Below are 20748 nucleotides of genomic sequence, written 5' to 3'. Positions count from 1 at the left end.
GGTGGCACATGCCTGGAGTTCCAGCTACTCAGGAGGCTGAGGCAGGAGAATCACTTGAACCCGGGAGGTGGAGGTAGCAGTCAGCTGAGATCACGCCACTGCACTCCAGCCTAGCAACGGAGCGAGACTCTGTCTAAAACAAACAAACAAAAAAACAAACAAAAAAACAGGAGCCCAACACAGAAGACATGGCCTGGGAGGCCCACGGAAGGTGGCAAGAAGTGACCCTGGGGTGATGGCTCTGCACCAGACGTGGAGGGCAACTGAGCCACACTGAGCAGTGTGACCCACGGGTGAACCGTCTTCACCAAGACCCCACCTCCGTCAGGCCATCTGTAGCCAAGGGACGGAATGCCCAGGAGAGAGCCTGGCCTAGGTTCTCGGCAGTACTTGGCTTGGCCCTGTGCCGATGAGGGGCACTCCCCTCCTCTGCTGAGGGCGCACAACATTCACAGAAGTTTCCAGCTTTCCCCCCACCGAGAGCTGAGGCAGGCCGTGGCGAGCTTAGAAGCAGGATGAACAGGTCAGCCCCGTCCCTCTGACCGTATTTCCGCTGCAGGTCCAGCGTGTGGTCCCCACCTTGGCCCTGCCAGGTGCCTGACTGTGCTGAGCCCAAGACTCCCTCGAGACCTTGCTCACGCCTTCCCCAAGAGGGGTCTTGACAGCTCCCAGAGAAGCAGGAGTCAGACCACGACCTGGAGACTGATCTGCTCACCTCCTGGAAGCTCCGTCCGGTGGGGGCAGTGCCGCCCTCTCCTTGCACTGCCAGTGTGTGCTTGCCTTCCACTTTCGAACTAGGCAGGGTATTTGGGGATACACAGGTGGAACTATAAAGAAAAGCAAGGGAACAATTAGCACAGAAGTCAGCATGGCCATCGCCTCTTGGGCATAAGGATGAAATACACTTTCTAGGTCTTGTCCAGAGAAAAGTGTTCTGGCTAGTTTGTAGTCTCCTAATCTTGGAAGTTGCATTGGTCATGGATTGATGAGTAGGACAGAAACTATTCTAGCCACTTCCCTGGGACTGACCCAGGGCCTGGAGGACAGAAGTCAGGAAAAGCCCCCGTGACGCCTGGTTCCTGCCAGCTCTTCAGAGTCGGGATTTTAGAGGAGCCACAGGAAACCTCTGTTCGTGGTCACCACTGCCTGGCATGCTGAGGTGGGTGCGTTTTGGGGAGACCCTAAGGGCCATAGCAGAACCCCGTTTGCTGAAGCCACATTTCTATCTGCTTCTGCCAGAGAGAAATACAAAATATGATTTCTGCCACTCAACTATCTCCAAGTCTCCCATGAATGCCTCTCACTGGTGGATAGCCTGGAAATGTAGTTCCCAGGTTTCCAGCCCCTGTGATACAGGTGAGGGCATAAGAGAGGATGGAAATTTGCTGAGTAGCCCATAGGTAATCCCGAACAGGGTTTAATGAGATACTAGTGCTACACACATCAGTTGTCATGAAGACATCATTCAGGGTGTGTGTGACAGCACTTACGTAGGGAGCCTAAGTTCTCACTTCACAAAACTTCAGAACTCTCTGGCTTTCAATCTTCCCCCCTGATTGTATTAATGAAACCAGGGACTATAATAGGCTTATTGGGAAAAAAAATACAAATTTGAGAGTGTCACCCCTGTATGCTGTCTACAGGTTCTGGCCAACCCCTTCCAGGTTCAGTGGCCCCTCTGCTGAGTCCCAAATCTCTTGCATTTGTGGTATCCTGGAAAACAGCCCTCCTTTTCCTACTAGAAACCCATAGGTCTCAGGTGTGGACGAGGCCAGTGGTTACTAACAAACAGGGCTGCCCCTCCAAACACTGCCGAGCTCCTGCACCGTCCTCAAAATTCAAAGTACACAAAAAGAATGAGGTTAACAAAATGCAAACACACACAGAAAATTGTATGTTCTTTATTGTCCTAAAATTGCATAGTACTTTGATTGTGCACGCTTTTAAATAGAGAGCAGAGTTGCCCACTTGAAACTACTCTCTTGCATGGGATATTTCAAGCTGTTTTACTACGAGCAAGGAGCAGGGACCAAAATGCTGCCTGGGCTTAAAAAGAGCCGTGATCAGATTAAACAGAAGTTGGAGAGGTGGAGGGATTTGGGCCACACACGAGAAGAAAATGTTGAAGGAGGTTGAGATTTCAACTGGACTTATAGGAGGCATAGGTGGATGCTGGAGGGGCTTCATGGATGTCAGGGAACAGGATTCAGGAGCAGCCTAGAGAGGAAAGAAAAGGAGAAAGGAGTCCAGAGGGCCAATGCCTTGTGCTCCCATCTGAGATGAATGCCACCAGCCAGAAGCAAGCCTGGAGACAGCGCATGGGTAGCTAGGATGAACAGTTTGGCTGTTACCACGGCTACAGAAAGCCACATACTAGAAAAATAACTTAAAAGCTATACAATCTTCATTATAAATATTTTGTCTTTTAAAACTAACTCTAGTGTTGGTTATAAAAGGTTCACAGTTACTCTGAAGAGAGCTGTATCTCTATTGCACAGTAGTGGAGAAGTCTGCTCTGATCCCCATGTGTAAACAATGATTCCCTTCTCCTCTGGCGACTTCAGGACACAGAGAAACAGTATCTGCAGTAAGCAAAAGCACTTGGGTAGAAGGCACGTGGAAGCTGTCAAACTCTACAGGAGCACGCAGAACATGTGGGATGCCCACTTCTCTTCCCATGTAGCATCCCTGCTGTTGGGACGGGTCTGGAATCAGATGAAAGGTGGTGATGGTCTTGTCACGGTCTCATCCTCATTCCACAGTTACAGACTTGGCCAGATTTCTGGGGAAGTCAACCTAAAATGAAAGAAAGTGACTGTTCAGGACCCCACAGATCTCAGCAACATGCTACCTCTCAAAGACAATTTTCAGAGTACTTAAAAACAGGAGACAGATGTTCACCATGGTCACCAACCTAGAGACCTGCGTCTTGGAGGCAGATTCCTTAGTCCAGAAGCTTCATTTAACTGTATAAGGTTTAGTCCCTCAATAAACATTTACTGTGCACCTGATGTGTCATGATCTGTTAACATGATTTAAAGAATACGGTTCATGCTTTTAAACACAGGTAACTTGATGTGTACTGTTAAAAATTCACTTTTGTTGCAAGAATATATATGAATTCCATGTGACTTATTCGTTTAGGGTGCAGTGGGAAGGAAATGTAGGAATGGTTCATAAGTAGGCTTCTACTGGGCCGGGTGCAGTGGCTCACACCTGTAATCCCAGCACTTTGGGAGGCTGAAGTGGGCAGATCATCAGGTCAGGAGTTCGAAACCAGCCTGACAAACATGGTGAAACTCCGCCTCTACTAAAAATACAAAAAAATTAGCTGGGCGTGGTGGCGGGCACCTGTAGTCCCAGCTACTCAGGAGGCTGAGGCAGGAGAATTGCTTGAACCTGGGAGGCAGAGGGTGCAGTAAGCCAAGATTGCGCCACTATATTCCAGCCTGGGCGACAGAGCGAGACTCCGTATCAAAAAATAAAAAAATAATAAATAAAAAAAGAGGCTTCTACTGTATCTGGTATCTGCAATGTCTTACTACATTTAGATATTTTAAAAGATGAAACAAATATGACAACATGTTAGCAAATGTCAGTTCTGGATGATATGTACATACTCAGATATTCATTATATTCTTTGTATTGTGTATTTTTAAAAGCTTCAAAATAAAATTGTAACAAAACTTCTATTTCTTTGCACTACAAACTGTGTGTTCTTACTTGATGTGAGATCATAAATTGGTTCTTTTCTAGAACGTAGTTCGGCAATGTATGTTAGGAGTCCAAAATGTTAGATTACAGCTCATCTGTTAGATTAAGGACAAATCTTTTTTTTTTTTTTTTTTGAGACAGAAGTCTCGCTCTGTCACCCAGGCTGGAGTGCAGTGGCACGATCTCAGCTCACTGCAAGCTCCACCTCCCGGGTTCAAGCAGTTCTCCTGCCTCAGCCTCCTGAGTAGCTGGGACTACAGGTGCCCGCCACCATGCCCGGATAATTTTTTGTATTTTTTTAGTAGAGATGGGGTTTCACTGTGTTAGCCAGGATGGTCTCGATCTCCTGACCTCGTGATCCGCCCGCCTCGGCTTCCCAAAGTGCTGGGATTACAGGCGTGAGTCACCATGCCTGGCCAGGACAAATCTTAAATGTGGGACAACATTGTATGTACAAAGATGTTTGCTGCTATGTTATTTATGAAGACAAAAAATTGGGAACAGTTTAAATAGTAGAAGATTGGCTAAGTAACCATTAAGAAAATCATGTTATAAGATTGTGATGGAATATTATGCAATGATTAAATGCTACATATAACAAGCTCATAAAGATGTCAGAAAATACTTGCAATATAATAACAAAAGGAAGATGCAAACATTTTATCCTTGACATAATATTAAATAATACTAAAAAAAAAAACTCACATGCATAGGAAAAATCCGGACTAAAATATTACGTTTGCTAATTGATATTGCCTCTGGGTGATGAGGTTGTTTTTGGTTTTTGGTTTTGAGACAGTCTCACCCTGCTGTCCACCCTGTGCAGTGGTGTGATCCTAGCTCACCGAAGCCTTGAAGTCCTGAGCTCAAGTGATCCTTCCACTTCAGCCCCACAGGTAGCTGGGACTCCAGATACATACCACCACATCAGGCTAATTTTTAAAAATTTTTTTGTACAGGCAGGGCCTTGCTATGTTGCCCAGATTGATCTCAAACTCCTGGCCTCAGGCAATGCTTCCACCTTGACCTTCCAAAGTGTTGGGATTACAGGTGTGAGCCACCTTACCTGGCCAGGTTATAGTTTAGTGCCATGACCTTCTCTATACATTTTGCAGTTTCCAGCTTGTTTTGGGGGGCGGGGGGTGATATAAGCGACTTTAAAAAGAAAGCAACTTTAGGCCGGGTGCAGTGGCTCATGCCTGTAATCCCAGGACTTTGGGAGGCTAAGGCAGGCGGATCACGAGGTCAGGAGATCAAGGCCATCCTGACTAACACAGTGAAACCGTGTCTCTACTAAAAATACAAAAAATTCGCCGGGCGTGGTGGCAGGTGCTTGTAGTCCCAGCTACTCGGGAGGCTGAGGCAGGAGAATGGCATGAACCCGGGAGGCGGAGCTTGCAGTGAGCCAAGATGGTGTCACTGCACTCCAGCCTGGGCAAGAGCGAGACTCCATCTCAAAAAACAAACAAAAAAAAAAGCTACTTTAAATAAAATTATTTATTCTATGACTATTTACTCCAAGTATTTAAAGAACAGAAAGGAACTTTGGGGTTATGTCTTTCCTCTCTGCTGTTAGGTGCAGTTTTTAGACGTACGTCATATCCTCGGAGAACAGCCAGGTGGAAGGACAGCAGCTGCAGCGGAATCACGCTCAGGATGCCCTGGAGGCAGTCCACGGTGTGGGGCAGCTCGATTGTCTTATACGCAAACTTGGAACTTTCAGTATCGTCCTTGGAGCACAGTATAATGGGGCGACCCTAGAGCAGAGAAATAGCATCATAAAATAGATAATCTCTGAAAGAAGCAATCCCTGACACATGTGGACTATCTGGAAGCTACGTTACTGTGATGAGAACGGTCCTCTTTTGCATTTGCTGGAATCATGGGTGAGGTGGTATGTGTGGGACACAAATGCTTGGAAAGGATAAAGTGTCTGATGTCTTTTGGTGGGTTTCTTCCCCTTCCCTGGTAAGGAGATCGCCATCCTGCTGCATCATTTGGCACCCATTTGTGCCTTGCTGAGAGCAGGGCAGACTCACTCCTAACTCTAGCGGGGCTTGTGGTCTAGTGGTGGAAAACAAAAACCTAGACAAGCAAACCAAGAAATAAAGATGAATTCCAGGCCGGGCACAGTGGCTCACGCCTGTAATCCCAGCAGTTTGGGAGGCCGAGGCGGGCGGATCATGAGGTCAGGAGATCGAGATCATCCTGGCTAACAGGGTGAAACCCCGTCTCTACTAAAAAATACATAAAATAAGCCGGGTGTGGTGGCGGGTGCCTGTAATCCCAGCTACTCGGGAGGCTGAGGCAGGAGAATGGTGTGAACCCAGGAGGCGGAGCTTGCAGTGAGCTGAGATCATGCCACTGCACTCCAGCCTGGGCAAGAGAGCGAGACTCTGTCTCTAAAAAAAAAAAAAAAATAATAATTCCAAAGAAATGCCACCAAGGCAAGAAAACAGGATAATGTCGTTGGGAGACTGGCGAGGTCTCTAAAGCTCTCTCAGAAACAGGAGACATCTGGATTGAGCCCTAAATGATGAGGGGACAACTCTCGGCAGAGCGCTCTGTGGGAAAGGCATTCCAGACAGCAGGGACAGCCAGTGCCAAGGCCTGGAGGCGGGTGTGGGCCGGCGCGAGTGGGAAGCAGACGGAAAGCTGGAGTGCCTGGAACTCACTGAAACAGGAGGGAAGGGCCAGATAATGCAGGACTGTGGGTCTCTGTGGCTTGACAGGCAAGTATGGGAGGGTTTTAAGTGGGGAAATGATGCAATTGTGTTTTATACCCTCACTCTGACCTCTGCTGAGCCAGGTGTGGCAACATCTGGATGGGGCACCTTGCTGGATTTCACCTCCCTGAAACTTCATGAACTCTGCCCTCCTACCTCAGGGCAGCTGCTGTGTACAAAGCATCTGGTTGGTCTTTGTGGCCAGTTCCAGGAAGGGAGCTTCCAGCCTCTGGACTTTCCCATGTGACAGAAGCATCTTTGTTATTTATGGGAGGTCCCTTGGACTATACCTGACTTTATGCTAAGATGACGACTCGTGGTGGGCCTGTAGCTAGTTCCAGGATGGGGTCTCGCCCTGCTAGAAAGGCCAGCCACATGATTAGAAGGTTGGGGCTTTGAGACATGAGCCTGTCAGCCTGACCTCCCAACCTCCAAGGACAAAAGTGGGGCTGGCGACTGAGTTCGATCACATGGCCAATGGTTCACTCCATCCTGCCTACTTAATAAAACCACAACACAAACTCTGGACACTGAAGCTAGCAGCTCAGGGGAGCTCCCGGGCGACACACAGTGATGTGCCGGGAGGGTGACACATCCTGAGGACACACGCTTCACATCTGGGGCCCTCAAACCATGGGTCTCTTCTTTTGGGTTGGCTGTGATTTATATCTTTTATAATAAAACTGTAATCGTATAGTCATTTCCTGAGTTCTATGAGTCGTTCTAGAAAATTATTGAACTTGAGGGGAGAGTGGGAATCCTTGGATTCATAGGCAGTTGCTCAGATGTGTGGGTGGAACCCTGGCTTGCAACAGGTGCCTGAATCGAGGGCAGTCGTATGGAAAGCTGTGCCCCTGCCCTATGCGATCTGACCTAATTCCAGGTAGTTCCCATCGGAGCTGCTTGGCCGCAGAACCTGGGGAAACCCTGCCCCAGGGATGTCCACCAGGAGTACCTCCCCTGAGATCCAGGCCGGGATCCAGTGCTACTCACGGTAGTGTGGGTCCCTGGGCCCCACCAAAGAGCTGTGTGGGACAGCTGCAGGCTGACCAGCTCCCTTCCAAGTGTGTGTACTCCTCACAAGGGGGCCCAGGGGAGGGTGTGTGGTCACAGCCACTCACTGGCCAGACCATCCATCACTGGTACTGGCAGACAGTGGTGAGGTGGGCATGCATGGAGAAAAGCAGGAGAGAGCTGGCCCAGTCCAGTGGAGAGCCCTCACCTGGCGGGCTGTGACTTGCTGCAGGGCATTCTGGCATTTGGCGAAGCAAGGATCCTTCATGATGACCATGATGACGGGCATCTGCTTGTCAATCAGTGCCAGGGGCCCGTGCTTCAGCTCCCCAGCCAGGATGCCTTCTGAGTGCATGTAGGTTATCTCTTTAATTTTCTGGAAACAGGAGGTGAGATCAGAGTCACACTGGGCAGATGGGGCTGGAGCAGATCAGCCAGAGGGGAAGAAGGGGAACCAGGGGAAGGATGACTCTGGAAGGTGGCGAGCCAAGGGTTGCAAGGCAGACAGATGCCTGGAGTGGTTGACAGCACTGAGGACGCCCAGCAAGGGCCTGTGAAGAGGCCTGGCTACCATCCAGAGCATGCACCAGCCCAGGACACAACCTCTGTGTCCCCACACCAGCCTCAGGCACTGCTGCTCTGTCTCTGTCCAGTCCCACGCACAGCCACCCCTTAGGACAGACAAGTCAGAGTCAGCCTAGCTTGCCCTCTTCTCCTCCCTAGCCAGTCACGTGTATAACAATGGCATTGTATTCAGCTTAGCTATACCTTCAATTAATCATCTGATTAAGAATTCACCCATTAATAACTTCCAAAGAGTGGTTCCAAGCAAAATCGCACAAACTGGGGTGTTATTTGAATTGATTTTTTTCCTATATTCAGGTAGATCCATCTCTATTCAGTTACCACAAATCCACGTCATTGAAATGGTGAGACAGTCGAAGACATCATTTCTCCACTCTCTGCTAGCACTGTTGATTTAGGTCAGGGCCACACTGTAAGGAGTGCGGGTCCACTCTGGAGGCTGCAGACAGCTGCAGTGCCGGCCTCACAGTGACCAGAGGACCACTGGCTCGTGCCAGCAGCCACCTAAACGCTTCTTTCTTCAGCAGACTCATGCGGCAGCATAGCTGCAATGTGCATCTCTCGCCAGCACGTTCAGCCACCGCAGCTCAGCCCCCACCCATGACGCAGAGTCATCTGGGGGCTGACAGTACACCCCAGGCCTTGCCTCTACTGCACCCCAAGAAACAGCACCTGCCTGTCCTTTAACAGGAGTCAGAATCTCCAGGGGGCGGGTGCAGGAGATGGAGCTCACCGAGGTCAGCCCTGCACTCCCCACAAAGACCAAGGAAATCAACTCTGAATGTTTCCGGTAACCACTTGCAACTGGCATTGTCTTTCTTTCTTCTTTCTTTTTTTTTTTTGTTGAGATGGGAGTCTCGTTCTGTCACCCGGGCTGGAGTGCAGTGGCATGATCTTGGCTCACTGCAACCTCCTCCTCTTGGGTTCAAGCGATTCTCCTGCCCCAGCTTCCCATGTAGCTGAGATTACAGGCATGCACCACCACGCCCAGCTAATTTTTGCATTTTTGGTAGAGATGGGCTTTCACCATGTTGTCCAGGCTGGTCTCGAACTCCTGACCTCAAATGATCTGACTGCCTTGGTCTCCCAAAGTGCTGGGATTACAGGCGTGGACCACTGTGCCAGCCTAGCATTGTCTTTCAAATGGGGGTCGTGGGGAGGAGATGGGAGAGGATGGCAGCCCAGCTGGGCCACGGTTAATGCCCTCGTCTTGGTGGCCAGTGCAGCCTCAGCTGGAGCACTGTCCCGTTACCCGGGCTGAGCATCTGCTCTGTGCACGGCACGCTGACAGTGAGGAGAGGGCAAGTCCGAGATGCAGGGTCCTGCACGGCTCTCTGCCCGCCCTCTGGGCAGCCTGTGGCCCTGGCACCCTGTCCCTGCCCCATCGGCTTTTTCCTGGCGTGGATCTTTAATGCTGCAGGGGGCAAACGGACTGTCACCAATTTTTGAAAAAGCAAGGCCTTCGAAGTTAATTCCTGCAGGATCTCAAACTCCCCTTGGAAGTTTGAGGGGTAACAAGGAAACTGTGGAGAATCTACCCCTCAATTTTGGTGGAAAAAAGCAAAGGCCCCACGGCCTCAGGTCTGACTCAGGTCCTCCACGTCATCTTGAGTGAGATACTTAAGCTTTTGGAGGCTTTGTTTGCTCCTGGATGAGAGGTGAATAGCAACCACCAAGCCCTCAGAAGAAGCTCATGAGGTCTGAGTGAGCTGTTCCAAGTGGACCCTGGCAGTGGCTCGACAGCTGGAGGGGCACACCCCAGGTGCCCTGTCCCTTTCTCCTCAGTAGATTGGGAGATCTCTGGGGGCAGGCACCTGCCTCACCCATCTCTGTGTGCCCAGGGCTAGAAACCCGGAGGAGAGCTGCTGCTTAGCACAGGCTCACAGGAGTGGCCAAGGGGTCCTTAGGCCCGGCCCTCCCCAAGCCCAATGCCCTGCCCTCCTTCCCGCTGGTTCCTCCGGGTCTCCTGTGCCTGTCCTCCGTGGGGGTGGGGGCTGGGGGTGGGGGCTCACCAGGGCTCCTTCCAGGCAGGTGGCATAGTTGTAGCCCCGCCCCATCACCAGCAGTGACCTCTGCGTGTAGAGCTCCAGGGCTAAGTCGTGGATCTTCTCGTCCAGCGACAGCACTTCCTTGATCAGCTCTGGGCCATGCACATGCAAGGAGCGGAGGGAGAAAACCAGTGATGCCGATTTTAAAGCAATATTCACGAAGACAAACGCTGGGGTTTAGACGAGGTTTTGAAACCACATCACTTAGAGCACTTTGCTTCCTCGCATTCGTTTAAAACGGAGATTACAGGAAATAACTTGGGCTCCTGGCCAGGATTTTGTTAGGGTGGGGATTCGTATTGTGTGAATACTTCCTTGAGCACCAACAAGGTAGGTAGGGAAGTACTATTTCTCACTCTGTTTTGCAGGTGAGACAACTGAGGCTCAGACAGGCAAAATCACCCATTGGAGACAGAGCTGACAGCACCAGTTAACACCCCTCTTTCCTGCTGTGTCTCAAGACAAGGCCCCTGTAAGTGGGACCACCGGTTCTCAAACTGTTTGGTCTCAGGACTCCTTTACACTCTTGAAAATTATTGCAAGTCCCTCAAATTATTGCACATCCCTAAGAGTCTTTGTTTTTGAGATAAATCAGCCAACATTTACCAGATTAGAAAATAAAATAACACTGAGGTCCAGGCGCGGTGGCTCACGCCTGTAATCCCCGCACTTTGGGAGGCCAAGGTTGGTGGATCACGAGGTCAGGAGATCGAGACCATCCTGGTTAACACAGTGAAACCCCGTCTCTACTAAAAATACAAAAAATTAGCCGGGCGTGGTCGGGTGCGGTGGCTCACACCTGTAATCCCAGCACTTTGGAAGGCCGGGGCAGGCGGATCACGAGGCCAGGAGATTGAGACCATCCTGGCTAACATGGTGAAACCTGGTCTCTACTAAAAATACAAAAAAAATTAGCCGGGCGTGGTGGCGGGCGCCTGTAGTCCCAGCTACTCGGGAGGCTGAGGCAGGAGAATGGCGTGAACCTGAGAGGCGGAGCTTGCAGTGAGCTGAGAGGGCGCCACTGCACTCCAGCCTGGGCGACAGAGCGAGACTCCATCTCAAAAAAAGAAAAAAAAGAAAAAAAAAGAAAGAAAGAAAATAACATTGAGAAATTTAAAAATATTCACTTTAAAATAACAACACTCAATCTATTACATTACTTCATTTTCAACAAGAATTAGTGAGAAGAGTGGCACTGCCTTTTGTTCCTGCAAATCTTTTTAGTGTCTGCCTTTTTAATAAAAGTCTGTTGACTCTCATATCTGCTTTCACATTCAATCTGTGGTGATATGTTCTTTTGCTTGAAGTATAAAAATAAAAGTCAGCCTACAAATACAGATTTGTAGTTGGAAAAGCGAGGAGTGTTTAAATTATTTTTCAAATAATTGTGAATATTGTTCTTTGACACCACAGTACAGCAAACTTGAGAAACAGTAGGTTCTTGCAAGGGTCGGTGCCAATACAGAGTCTGAAATCCTATCAATCAACTTTTCCTACTTTGTTAGGTTAAAAGTTATTGTTCTGTCTTGTGCTTTTAAATGGATCATTTACAAGTGCATCATCTGTGACATCAGGAACTGGCCACAAAGGTATGTAAATCTTCTTAAAATGGACACTTCTATTATAAAATTTTTTTTCTTTTTTTTGAGACGGAGTCTCGCTCTGTCACCCAGGCTGGAGTGCAGTGGTGCCATCTCGGCTCACTACAAGCTCCGCCTCCCGGGTTCACGCCATTCTCCTGCCTCAGCCTCCCGAGTAGCTGGGACTACAGGTGCCCGCCACCACGCCCAGCTAATTTTTTATGTTTTTAGTAGAGACTGGGTTTCACCATGTTATCCAGGATGGTCTCGATATCCTGACCTCGTAATCCGCTCACCTCGGCCTCCCAAAGTGCTGGGATTACAGGCTTGAGCCACCGCGCCTGGCCTATAAAATGTTTTTTAAAAATCACCTTGTTGAAGTCACCTTGATCTCATCAGAGAAGTCTTTTTTTTTTTTTTTTTTTTTTTGAGACAGAGTCTCACTCTGTCACCCAACCCGGGGTGCAGTGGCACAATCTTGGCTCACTGCAACCTCAGCTGCCTGGGTTCAAGTGATTCTCCTGCCTCAGCCTCCTGAGTAGCTGGGATTACAGGTGCCTGCCACCGCGCCCAGCTAAATATTTTTTGTATTTTTAGTAGAGACGGGGTTGCACCATCTTGAACAGGCTGGTCTTGAACTCCTGACCTCATGGTCCACCCGCCTCAGCCTCCCAAAGTGCTGGGATTACAGGCATCAGCCACCGTGCCCGGCCCTAGAGAAGTCTTTAAATGTTGGGAACTGGTCAAGCTCATGGTAACAGAGGTGTTTTCTAACACTCAAAGTTTATCATTGGCAACAAATACCATGGGTTGCTTCTACTGATGCATCAGCTGATTGTTCGTTTTGAGAAAATCTCTGCCAAACACGAAAATCAGCTTGCTACTGAATGGGATGGCTGCTTCTCTTGAGACAAGTATCACACTGCAGCGCAGAGCAGAAAGGCTTTTTTTTTTTTTTTTCCAGACGGAGTTTTACTCTTGTTGCCCAGACTGGAGTGCAATGGCGTGATCTCAGCTCATTGCAACCTCCGCTTCCCAGGTTCAAGTGATTCTCCTGACTCAGCCTCCCAAGTAGCTGGGATTAAAGGCGTGTACCACCACACCTGGCTATTTTTAGTAGAAATGGGATTTCACTGTGTTGGTCAGGCTGGTCTTGAACTCCTGACCTCAGGTGATCCACCAACCTTGGCCTCCCAAAGTGCTGGGATTACAGGAATGAGCCACCATGCCCGGCCCCAGTAGAAAGGCTTTACATGTACTCCCCATTTCATCATAAAGAATATTACAAAGAGTTGCAATTTACAGACTATTAATTTTTACCACTTCATCAAGGCCATTCCTTTTTCTTTTTTTTTTTTTGAGACGGACTCTCGCTCTGTCACCCAGGCTGGAGTGCAGTGGCGCCGTCTCAGCTCACTGCAAGCTCCGCCTCCCAGGTTCACGCCATTCTCCTGCCTCAGCCTCCCGAGTAGCTGGGACTACAGGCGTCCACCACCATGCCCAGCTAATTTTTTGTATTTTTAGTAGAGACGGGGTTTCACCATGTTAGCCAGGATGGTCTCAATCTCCTGACCTCATGATCTGCCCACCTCAGCCTCCTAAAGTGCTGAGATTACAGGTGTGAGCCACTGTGCCTGGCCTTTTTTTTTGAGATTAAGTCTTGCTCTTGTCGCCCAGGCTGGAGTGCAATGGCAGAGTCTTGGCTCACTGCAATCTCCTCCTCCTGGGTTCAAGCAATTCTCCTGCCTCAGCCTTCCAAGTAGCTGGGATTACATGCACCCACTACCACGCCTGGCTAATTTTTGTATTTTTAGTAGAGATGGGGTTTCACCATGTTGGCCAGGCTGGTCTCAAACTCCTGACCTCAGGCGATCTGCCCACCTCGGCCTCCCAAAGTGCTGAGATTACAGGTGTGAGCCGCTGTGCCTGGCCATCAAGGCCATTCTTTTTTTTTGAGATGGAGTCTCACCCTATTGCCCAGGCTGGAGTGCAGTGGCGCAATCTCGGCTCACTGCAACCTCTGCCTCCCAGGTTCAAGTGATTCTCCTGCCTCAGCCTCCCGAGTAGCTGAGATTACAGGCACCTGCCACCACATCCGGCTGCTTTTTGTATTTTTAGTAGAGATGGGGTTTCACCACGTTGACCAGGCTGATCTCGAACTCCTGACTGCAAGTGATCCGCCCATTTCAGCCTCCCAAACTGCTGGGATTACAGGCGTGAGCCACCGTTCCCGGCCATCGAGCCATTCTTAAGGGAAACTGGGTGTGTGCTGGTGAAGGACACAATGACCAGTAGGCCTTCCAGTGTGCTGGGTGCCAGGCACCACTGCCTTTGCAAATGTGGACACAGGCAAAAAAAAAAAAAAAAAAAAAAAGATTATACTATAAAGAATATATTACTATGTGAACAATTTTGCTCAAAGGGCTTTGCAGACACCCAGGACCTGTGGACCACATCTGGAGAACCGCTGACTTAGACGTCAGAATTCGGTCCTATTTTGCACGGTTATGACCTGGCTTAAAGGAAGAATGCTTTTCTCAGAAATAAACCTTCAGCATGCTGTCTCGGCCAGTGTCAGGCCCCGAGGGCCTGGAATTGACCATTCTCTGTGGTGGCCCTTCCCCCACTGCCTGCTCTGGGGTTTGGCCTTGGCTCCCAGGAGGCTCCAGCACCCACTCTGTCTCTGGGAGGGCACTCCCCAGGAGCCCCGTGATGTCCTGTCCGCAGTGAGCGTTCCATGCCAGCATGGGCCTGCACAGAGGTCTCTCTCCTGCTCTGGCGTGTGAGTGGCTGAAGGAGGTGAGCCGCTGCTTATCTTGGCAGGCCAGGCTTGGCACACGGGGCAGGGCATGGCACTGGTTCTTAATATACATGTGGTGGATGAATGAAGAAAGGGGAGGCCACGGTCCCCAAGGAGGTCATGATTTAGTGCAACAGACATTGTATCTCACCAGCTACAACAGCTGCGACTGTGCTGCTGCCCAGCAAATGGGGAAAGTGTGGTGGGGCTGCCAAGGAGCGCCTGGCATAGGAAGGGCCTGGGGCCGTTTGCTCTTTCTCGAGTACTTACTGAGCACCTACTGTATGCCTGCCCTGTGCTGGACACCAGCTGTCCAGTGGCGGCTCTGGCAGACAGGGCTGTGTGTTTGCGGAGCCAACATGTTAGTTGGGGGAGACAGGCCAGTCAACAGGTGAACAGGCTATTTCAGGTCATGAGGTGTGTTATAAAGAAAATAAACGGCTAATGTTTCAGAGAGTGCTGGGGTTGGGGCCTCTGTTAGCGTGGCCAGGGAGGGTCTCAGGAGGTGACATTTGAGCTGAGGTTTGGGAGATGAGAAGCTGTCGGCTGTATGCGGAGCAGGAGGAAGATGGTTCAGCAGAGGAAAGAGCCAGTGTGAAGGCCCTGCGGTGAGAAAGTGCTCAGCACCGCTAAGGACCAGGGAGGCAGCGCAGGGGAGGGCAGGGGCCGAGCAGGATGAGGTCAGAGGCAGCAAGGCCTCCAGAAGGGAGTTGGGGCAGCTAGAAAGTTTGAGGACGAGCGAGAAATGAACAACATCCTGTACAGGTGAGAGTCGACAGAGAGTGGCCAGCAACAGTCCACTAGATCTGAAAACATGGAAAGCTGAATTCTAGAACATACCAGGTAAAGATCTCAAGCCACGGATGATCTCTTGCCTCCTGTTTTGTAGTGAAATTCGGTCTTCAGACATCATCAAACCAAACATCACCAGAGAGATGAACTGACTGGTATAAGCCTGCACACAAAGAAGGAGGTGGCAAGGACCTTATTTTCATTTTTTAAATCAACTTTAGTTTTTGAGACAGGATCTACTCTGTTGCTCACGCCAGAGTGCAGTGGCGAGATCACGGCTCACTGCAGCCTCAACCTCTTCAAGTGATTCTCCCACCTCAGCCTCCCGAGAAACTGGGACTACAGGCGCCACCACCCTGCCCAGTTAATTTTTAGATTTATTTATTTATTTATATTTTGTTTTTGAGACAAAGTCTTGCCGTGTTGCCCAGGCTGGAGTGCAGTGGCTCAATCTCGGCTCACTGCAACCTCCACCTCCCAGGTTCAAGTGATTCTTCTGCCTCAGCCTCCCAGGTAGCTGGGATTACAGGCACGCACCACCACACCCTACTAATTTTTGTATTTTTAGTAGAGATGGGGTTTCACCGTGCTGGCCAGGCTGGTCTCAAACCCCTGACCTCAGGTGATCCGCCCGCCTCGGCCTCCCAAAGTGCTGGGATTATAGGCCTGAGTCACCACAACTGGCCTAAGTTTTATTTTTGACAGGACGGGGTTGCCCGGGGAGGTCTGGAACTCCTGGGTTCAAGGGATGCTCCCGCCTCAGCCTCCCACAGTGCTGGGATTCCAGGTGGGAGCCCCGTGCCAGCCCTAAAGGACTTTAAAATAAGCGTCTCCAAGGTGCTTAAAGAGTCACAGGAAAACATGGACGAAACACAGGAACATGACTTGGGAATGAGACTAAATGAAGATACGGGAATCTAAGAGGGGAGGGGAAAGGAAGGGAGGGGAGAGAAGGGGTGAGGTGGGAAGGGGAAAGAAAGGCGGTGGCGCGGGCAGAGCAGGGCGCAACTGCCCAGCGCGTCCAGGCCGAAGGAGAGCGGCCTCTGGTGCACCTGCCTCCTCCAGGCTCTCCCTGGGACGGGCGCCCGTGGCTCCTCCTACCTTGGTGCTGGCCACGCCGATCTCCGGCCCTGCGTTGATGTGGACGCCGCAGTCGGTCTCGCGGGAGATGGAGCTGCCCACGGTGTTGGTGACGCCCACGGTCAGGGCGCCGCGGTCCTTACAGTAGCGCAGCGCCAAGAGGGTGTCCGCGGTCTCGCCTGCCGCACAGGGGCCCTCTCAGTGCCGCGCTCCGCCCGCCTCAGCCCTACCCCAAACCCCTTCCTCAACCTCCGGCTCTTACAGGGAAATCGGCGCCCAAGACACAGCCGGCAGGTGTTCAGAAAGGAAAACGCACGCTCAACAGCCTTTCGGCTGATTCTTACATTCAAGATGTGTTACTATTTGTGGCAAGCATTTTTTCATTTAGATCTCGTGACAACCCCGTGAGGACCATCGTCCCCATTTTCCTCTTGAGGATGAGGGCTCAGAGCCAGGATCAAAGCCACACAGCTGGTGACAGGTGGGCCTGACTCCCAGCACCCTTTCTGCAACTGAATAAGCTGCCTGATTCAGAACGTGCTGAGATGGAACAGATTTAACATTTGAAAAGCAGGAATGTCCCCAAGTGGTGTTTCTCAACTAGATCCTGTTTGAAAGGACACTTCTTGCAAGCCTCTCAGTGTGGACTCAAATTGTTTTTAGAATAAAGCTAAACGGCTTCATGCATAAACCAGCACAAACTCCCTGTGTTTGTAAGTCCTAACGAACTCAAATTAAATTCACATAAGCCAGACTATAAAATCTATAAACTATAAAATGACCATAAAATCAAAACTGTTGAAATCCTCACGGGTCGGGAGGCTGTTCTGTCTGCAGGGCCACTGCTCTTGGCTGTGTCTGTCCCAGCTTTGCAGGGCAGGCAGGTGCCACCCGGTACTAGGTGGCCCAATTCTCCTCTGCTTTTCTTTCTTCAGAGCCCTGGGATATGGCACTGGAGTGTCACGGGGTACTGCGGTGAGGGTGGGGGAAGGGGGTTCTAACTTCTGTCATCCGCGCCCTAGGGTTTAATAGTGTTTTTTCAATCTCATTAAAGGGCTGACTTCTATACACACAGAGATTCGGAAGCTGCCCCTTCATTATTTTCATATTAGGTCCACCTCTGTTCTTTTGTTAGTGTCTCCCACCAATTTATAAAATAGTTTTAGGCTCTGGTGGGATTGTAAACCCAAAGGTGAATGTGGCAGCAGCTCCTGCGTCATAAGGTGGTGGGCCGGATGGTCGGTGTACCTGTACTGGTTTTTCTTCACTTGTCAACAAAATGGAAATGGTATTTAAAATTGAAAATGGCAGTAGTACTAAAAGTCCCAATAGATGATAGAGCATTACAATCAGTATTTAGTTGTGGTAGTAACACCGTGGTTATATGTTTTTCTTTTTTTCTTTTTTTTTTTTTTGGAGACGGAGTCTCGCTCTGTCGCCCAGGCTGGAGTGCAGTGGCGCAATCTCGGCTCACTGCAAGCTCCGCCTCCCAGGTTCATGCCATTCTCCTGCCTCAGCCTCTCCGAGTAGCTGGGACTACAGGCACCCGCCACCATGCCCGGCTAGTTTTTATTTTGTTTGTTTGGGGTTTTTTTTGTATTTTCAGTAGAGATGAGGTTTCACCGTGTTAGCTAGGATGGTCTTGATCTCCTGACCTCGTGATCCGCCCGCCTCAGCCTCCCAAAGTGAGCCACCATGCCTGGCCGGTTATATGTTTTTCTTTTATCATTTAAATCATGCAGCCTGAAGTATTTATATGGATGAATATCATGATGCCTGGGATTGGCTTCAAAGTAACCCCATGGAGACGAGGGGTTAATATGAGTGTGTCCGACCGGCACGAGATGGGCTGGATGAGGCTAGGATGTTCATTATATGAAAACTCTACTTTTATAAAGGCTTGGAATTACGCGTAATTAAAACATTTCAAAAATCCTCCATGAGCTAACGGAGGCTCCGAGCCTACGGCCCTGGATCACCCCCCTGAGGCAGCTGGAGCAAACGTCAAGCCTAGTGTTGGGACGGCACCAGATGGGGTGCATGTAGCTCGGGCGACCTTCCTTGGCCCTAAAAGGGAACACTGTCTCCCCACACCTCCCCCTGCTGGGCAGCATGGGCACTGCATGCCACAGGCAGCTAGGCTTGGACACTTGGGCACAGAGCCCATACTGGGTCCTCCACGTGACTCTGAACCTAACAGAATGTTAAAGGAGACGTTTTTTCTATTAACATAAATCAGCAAACATTTATGAGCACCTTGGTAAGTGGTCCTTGAAGTCTTGGATAGGCAAGAAGAGGGAGAAGCCATGGGGCAGGGGAAAAACTAAAGTGCGTGGATTTCCAGCCCAATCGTAGCTCTGTCACCCCCTGACTGCATGGCCTTAGACATCCCTTGTCCTCCCCGTACAATGGCGACAGTAATCCATGGCTCTAAGGGTTAAATGACCGCTGCAAGAGAGGGTTCACGGCACAGGGTAGCCGTGCAGCGGACTTAACTGAATGAAGGAGAAGAGGAGAGAGCCCAGAGCTGACCTGACGCAAGGCTGGCCACACCGCCTGTGTCCCTTACCTGACTGGCTGATGAAAAAGCAAACATCATCCCTGAACACAGGCGTGTTCCTGTCCAGAAAATCACTAGCGAGTTCAACCATCACAGGAAGCTCAGTCAGTTCCTCCAAAACTTGCCGCGTCTGAAGCCAACAAGCATTGAGACTAAAGTTGGTCACAGGCACAAAAGGACATGGGGCAGCTGGGCTTCTAGGGACAGTTTGTGACACGGAACCTCCCTGTCCAGGTGGCGAGGGGACTTCGGTCACCCACAGGCCACCTCAAAGATAAAAGAGTTCCGTGTCACTTCTCACACTAGCTCGTGGGAATGGGTACAAGGGCTTAGCCAAATTCAGAAGGCCAAATGAGTGACAAAACTGAAGGCCAGTGTCTGGTCCTAGACTGCTGTCGATCTCCCCATGCACATGTGTCACACTCACAGCCACGGCAGCGTGGTAGCTGGTTCCACAGCCAATCACGATGAGCCGTCGGCATCGTCGAATCTCCTTCAAGTGGTCCTTCAAGCCACCCAGGAGCACTGCAGGGCACACGACAGGGCGTTGATGCTGAGTCTACACAGTCACCACATTCCCTGAGACTAGGCACAGGCAGAGGCTCCCCACCGAGTGTAGGAATTACCTGTGTTGGTCTCAAAATTCACCCGACCTCTCATAGTATTGAAAACTGATTCTGGCTGTTCGAAGATCTCCTTCTGCATAAATGCACTGAAGTTACCTGGTCAAATAAACGTCTGGTCAGTTTTAATTTCATTATATTTCACTGCTTTTCATCAGGAATAGTTCACTGCTTTTCATTATGCAGTAGTGACAGCAACTCCACTGCAGAGTCCCAAAGGCATCCCCAGGGATTATCCTGCCTGACACTCACTACCATCAGAGGGAAGCAGGTCAGGAACCAGGACTATCTCCAATTTACATATTGGATCCTGCAGCTTGAGGAAGGGAGGGATTTGCCCGACGCATGCAAGTAACAGATGGCCTGGCTGATCCCTCTGGGCCATGTTCCCTTAGCAAGGCCAAAAGAAAGTGAAGTGCTTCACTCCCAAAAAGCCACCCAGCTAGGAAGGTACAGCTAAGCAGGCCCGAAGACACAGGCAATTTTCTTTTTAATAAATACCCTCCTGGTTTCTGTAATGAAAACCTTTCCAGCCACACGGGCATTTCCAGGGCTCTGATTTGAGTGGGATTGGATGGTGCTGACGGGACAATGGGGCTGCAGGGTGTTCGAGCCCCTGATGCAGCAGCTGCACCTGATGCTCTGGAGGTGCCCACAGGCGGGGCAGGCTGTGTTCTCTAGGATACGCACACTCATGACGCCAACATCGCCCCTGCTCCCGACCTGTCACCCATGACCTGGCACTTATGAGACGAGCAAATGAAGCAAGTGCGGGAATGAGGGGTGGCCACCATAGGGGAGGGGCTGGGGAGGGGCCATGGCAGACACAGGAGCAGAGAAGGACTCTCTGAGGGGGTGACATTTCAGGGCAGCTGGAGGCAACGAAAAGGAACCAGTCCTATGAGAAGAACAGCGAATGCAGGGGCTGTGGCGGGGCACAGTGGGACAGAGGGTTGAGTGCGGTGGGGCCAGGCTTTGGCCCCACTGGGGGGTGTGGGGTTTGTGGGCTGTGGCAGGGAGTTTGGATTTTATTCTAAGAACAGTAGGAAACCATTGGAGGGCCTTGAGCAGCGGGATGATCACAGGGGCTGATTCATGTTCTTAAAAGTTTGCTCAGGCTGCCCTGTGGGGTAGAGGTTGTAAGGGGATAGAAATGGGTGCAGATAGAGAGGCTCTCCTTGTAGGGAGAAAGTGTACCCCCACCCTCCTATTTACTGAAGACCTGC

General features: G+C 50.4%; 1 protein-coding gene across 1 annotated transcript in view; it reads right to left on the bottom strand.

The window, feature by feature from the left end:
- Positions 1-1885: 1885 nt before the first annotated feature.
- Positions 1886-20748, bottom strand: part of GFPT2 (glutamine-fructose-6-phosphate transaminase 2) — a 54195-nt gene continuing 35332 nt past the window's right edge. Inside the window, exons 11-19 of the mRNA XM_055284927.2 lie at positions 19526-19621; positions 19327-19424; positions 18909-19029; positions 16361-16518; positions 15308-15422; positions 10052-10179; positions 7663-7830; positions 5310-5471; positions 1886-2796 (exon numbers count right to left, since the gene is read on the bottom strand). Coding sequence (XP_055140902.1) covers positions 2752-2796; positions 5310-5471; positions 7663-7830; positions 10052-10179; positions 15308-15422; positions 16361-16518; positions 18909-19029; positions 19327-19424; positions 19526-19621 — 1091 coding nt within the window. The 3' untranslated portion in view covers positions 1886-2751. The remainder of the gene's footprint in view (positions 2797-5309; positions 5472-7662; positions 7831-10051; positions 10180-15307; positions 15423-16360; positions 16519-18908; positions 19030-19326; positions 19425-19525; positions 19622-20748) is intronic.

Source organism: Symphalangus syndactylus, chromosome 7 (assembly GCF_028878055.3).
Source record: "Symphalangus syndactylus isolate Jambi chromosome 7, NHGRI_mSymSyn1-v2.1_pri, whole genome shotgun sequence".
Lineage (NCBI taxonomy): Eukaryota > Metazoa > Chordata > Mammalia > Primates > Hylobatidae > Symphalangus > Symphalangus syndactylus.
This window is presented reverse-complemented; position numbering and strand designations above follow the sequence as displayed.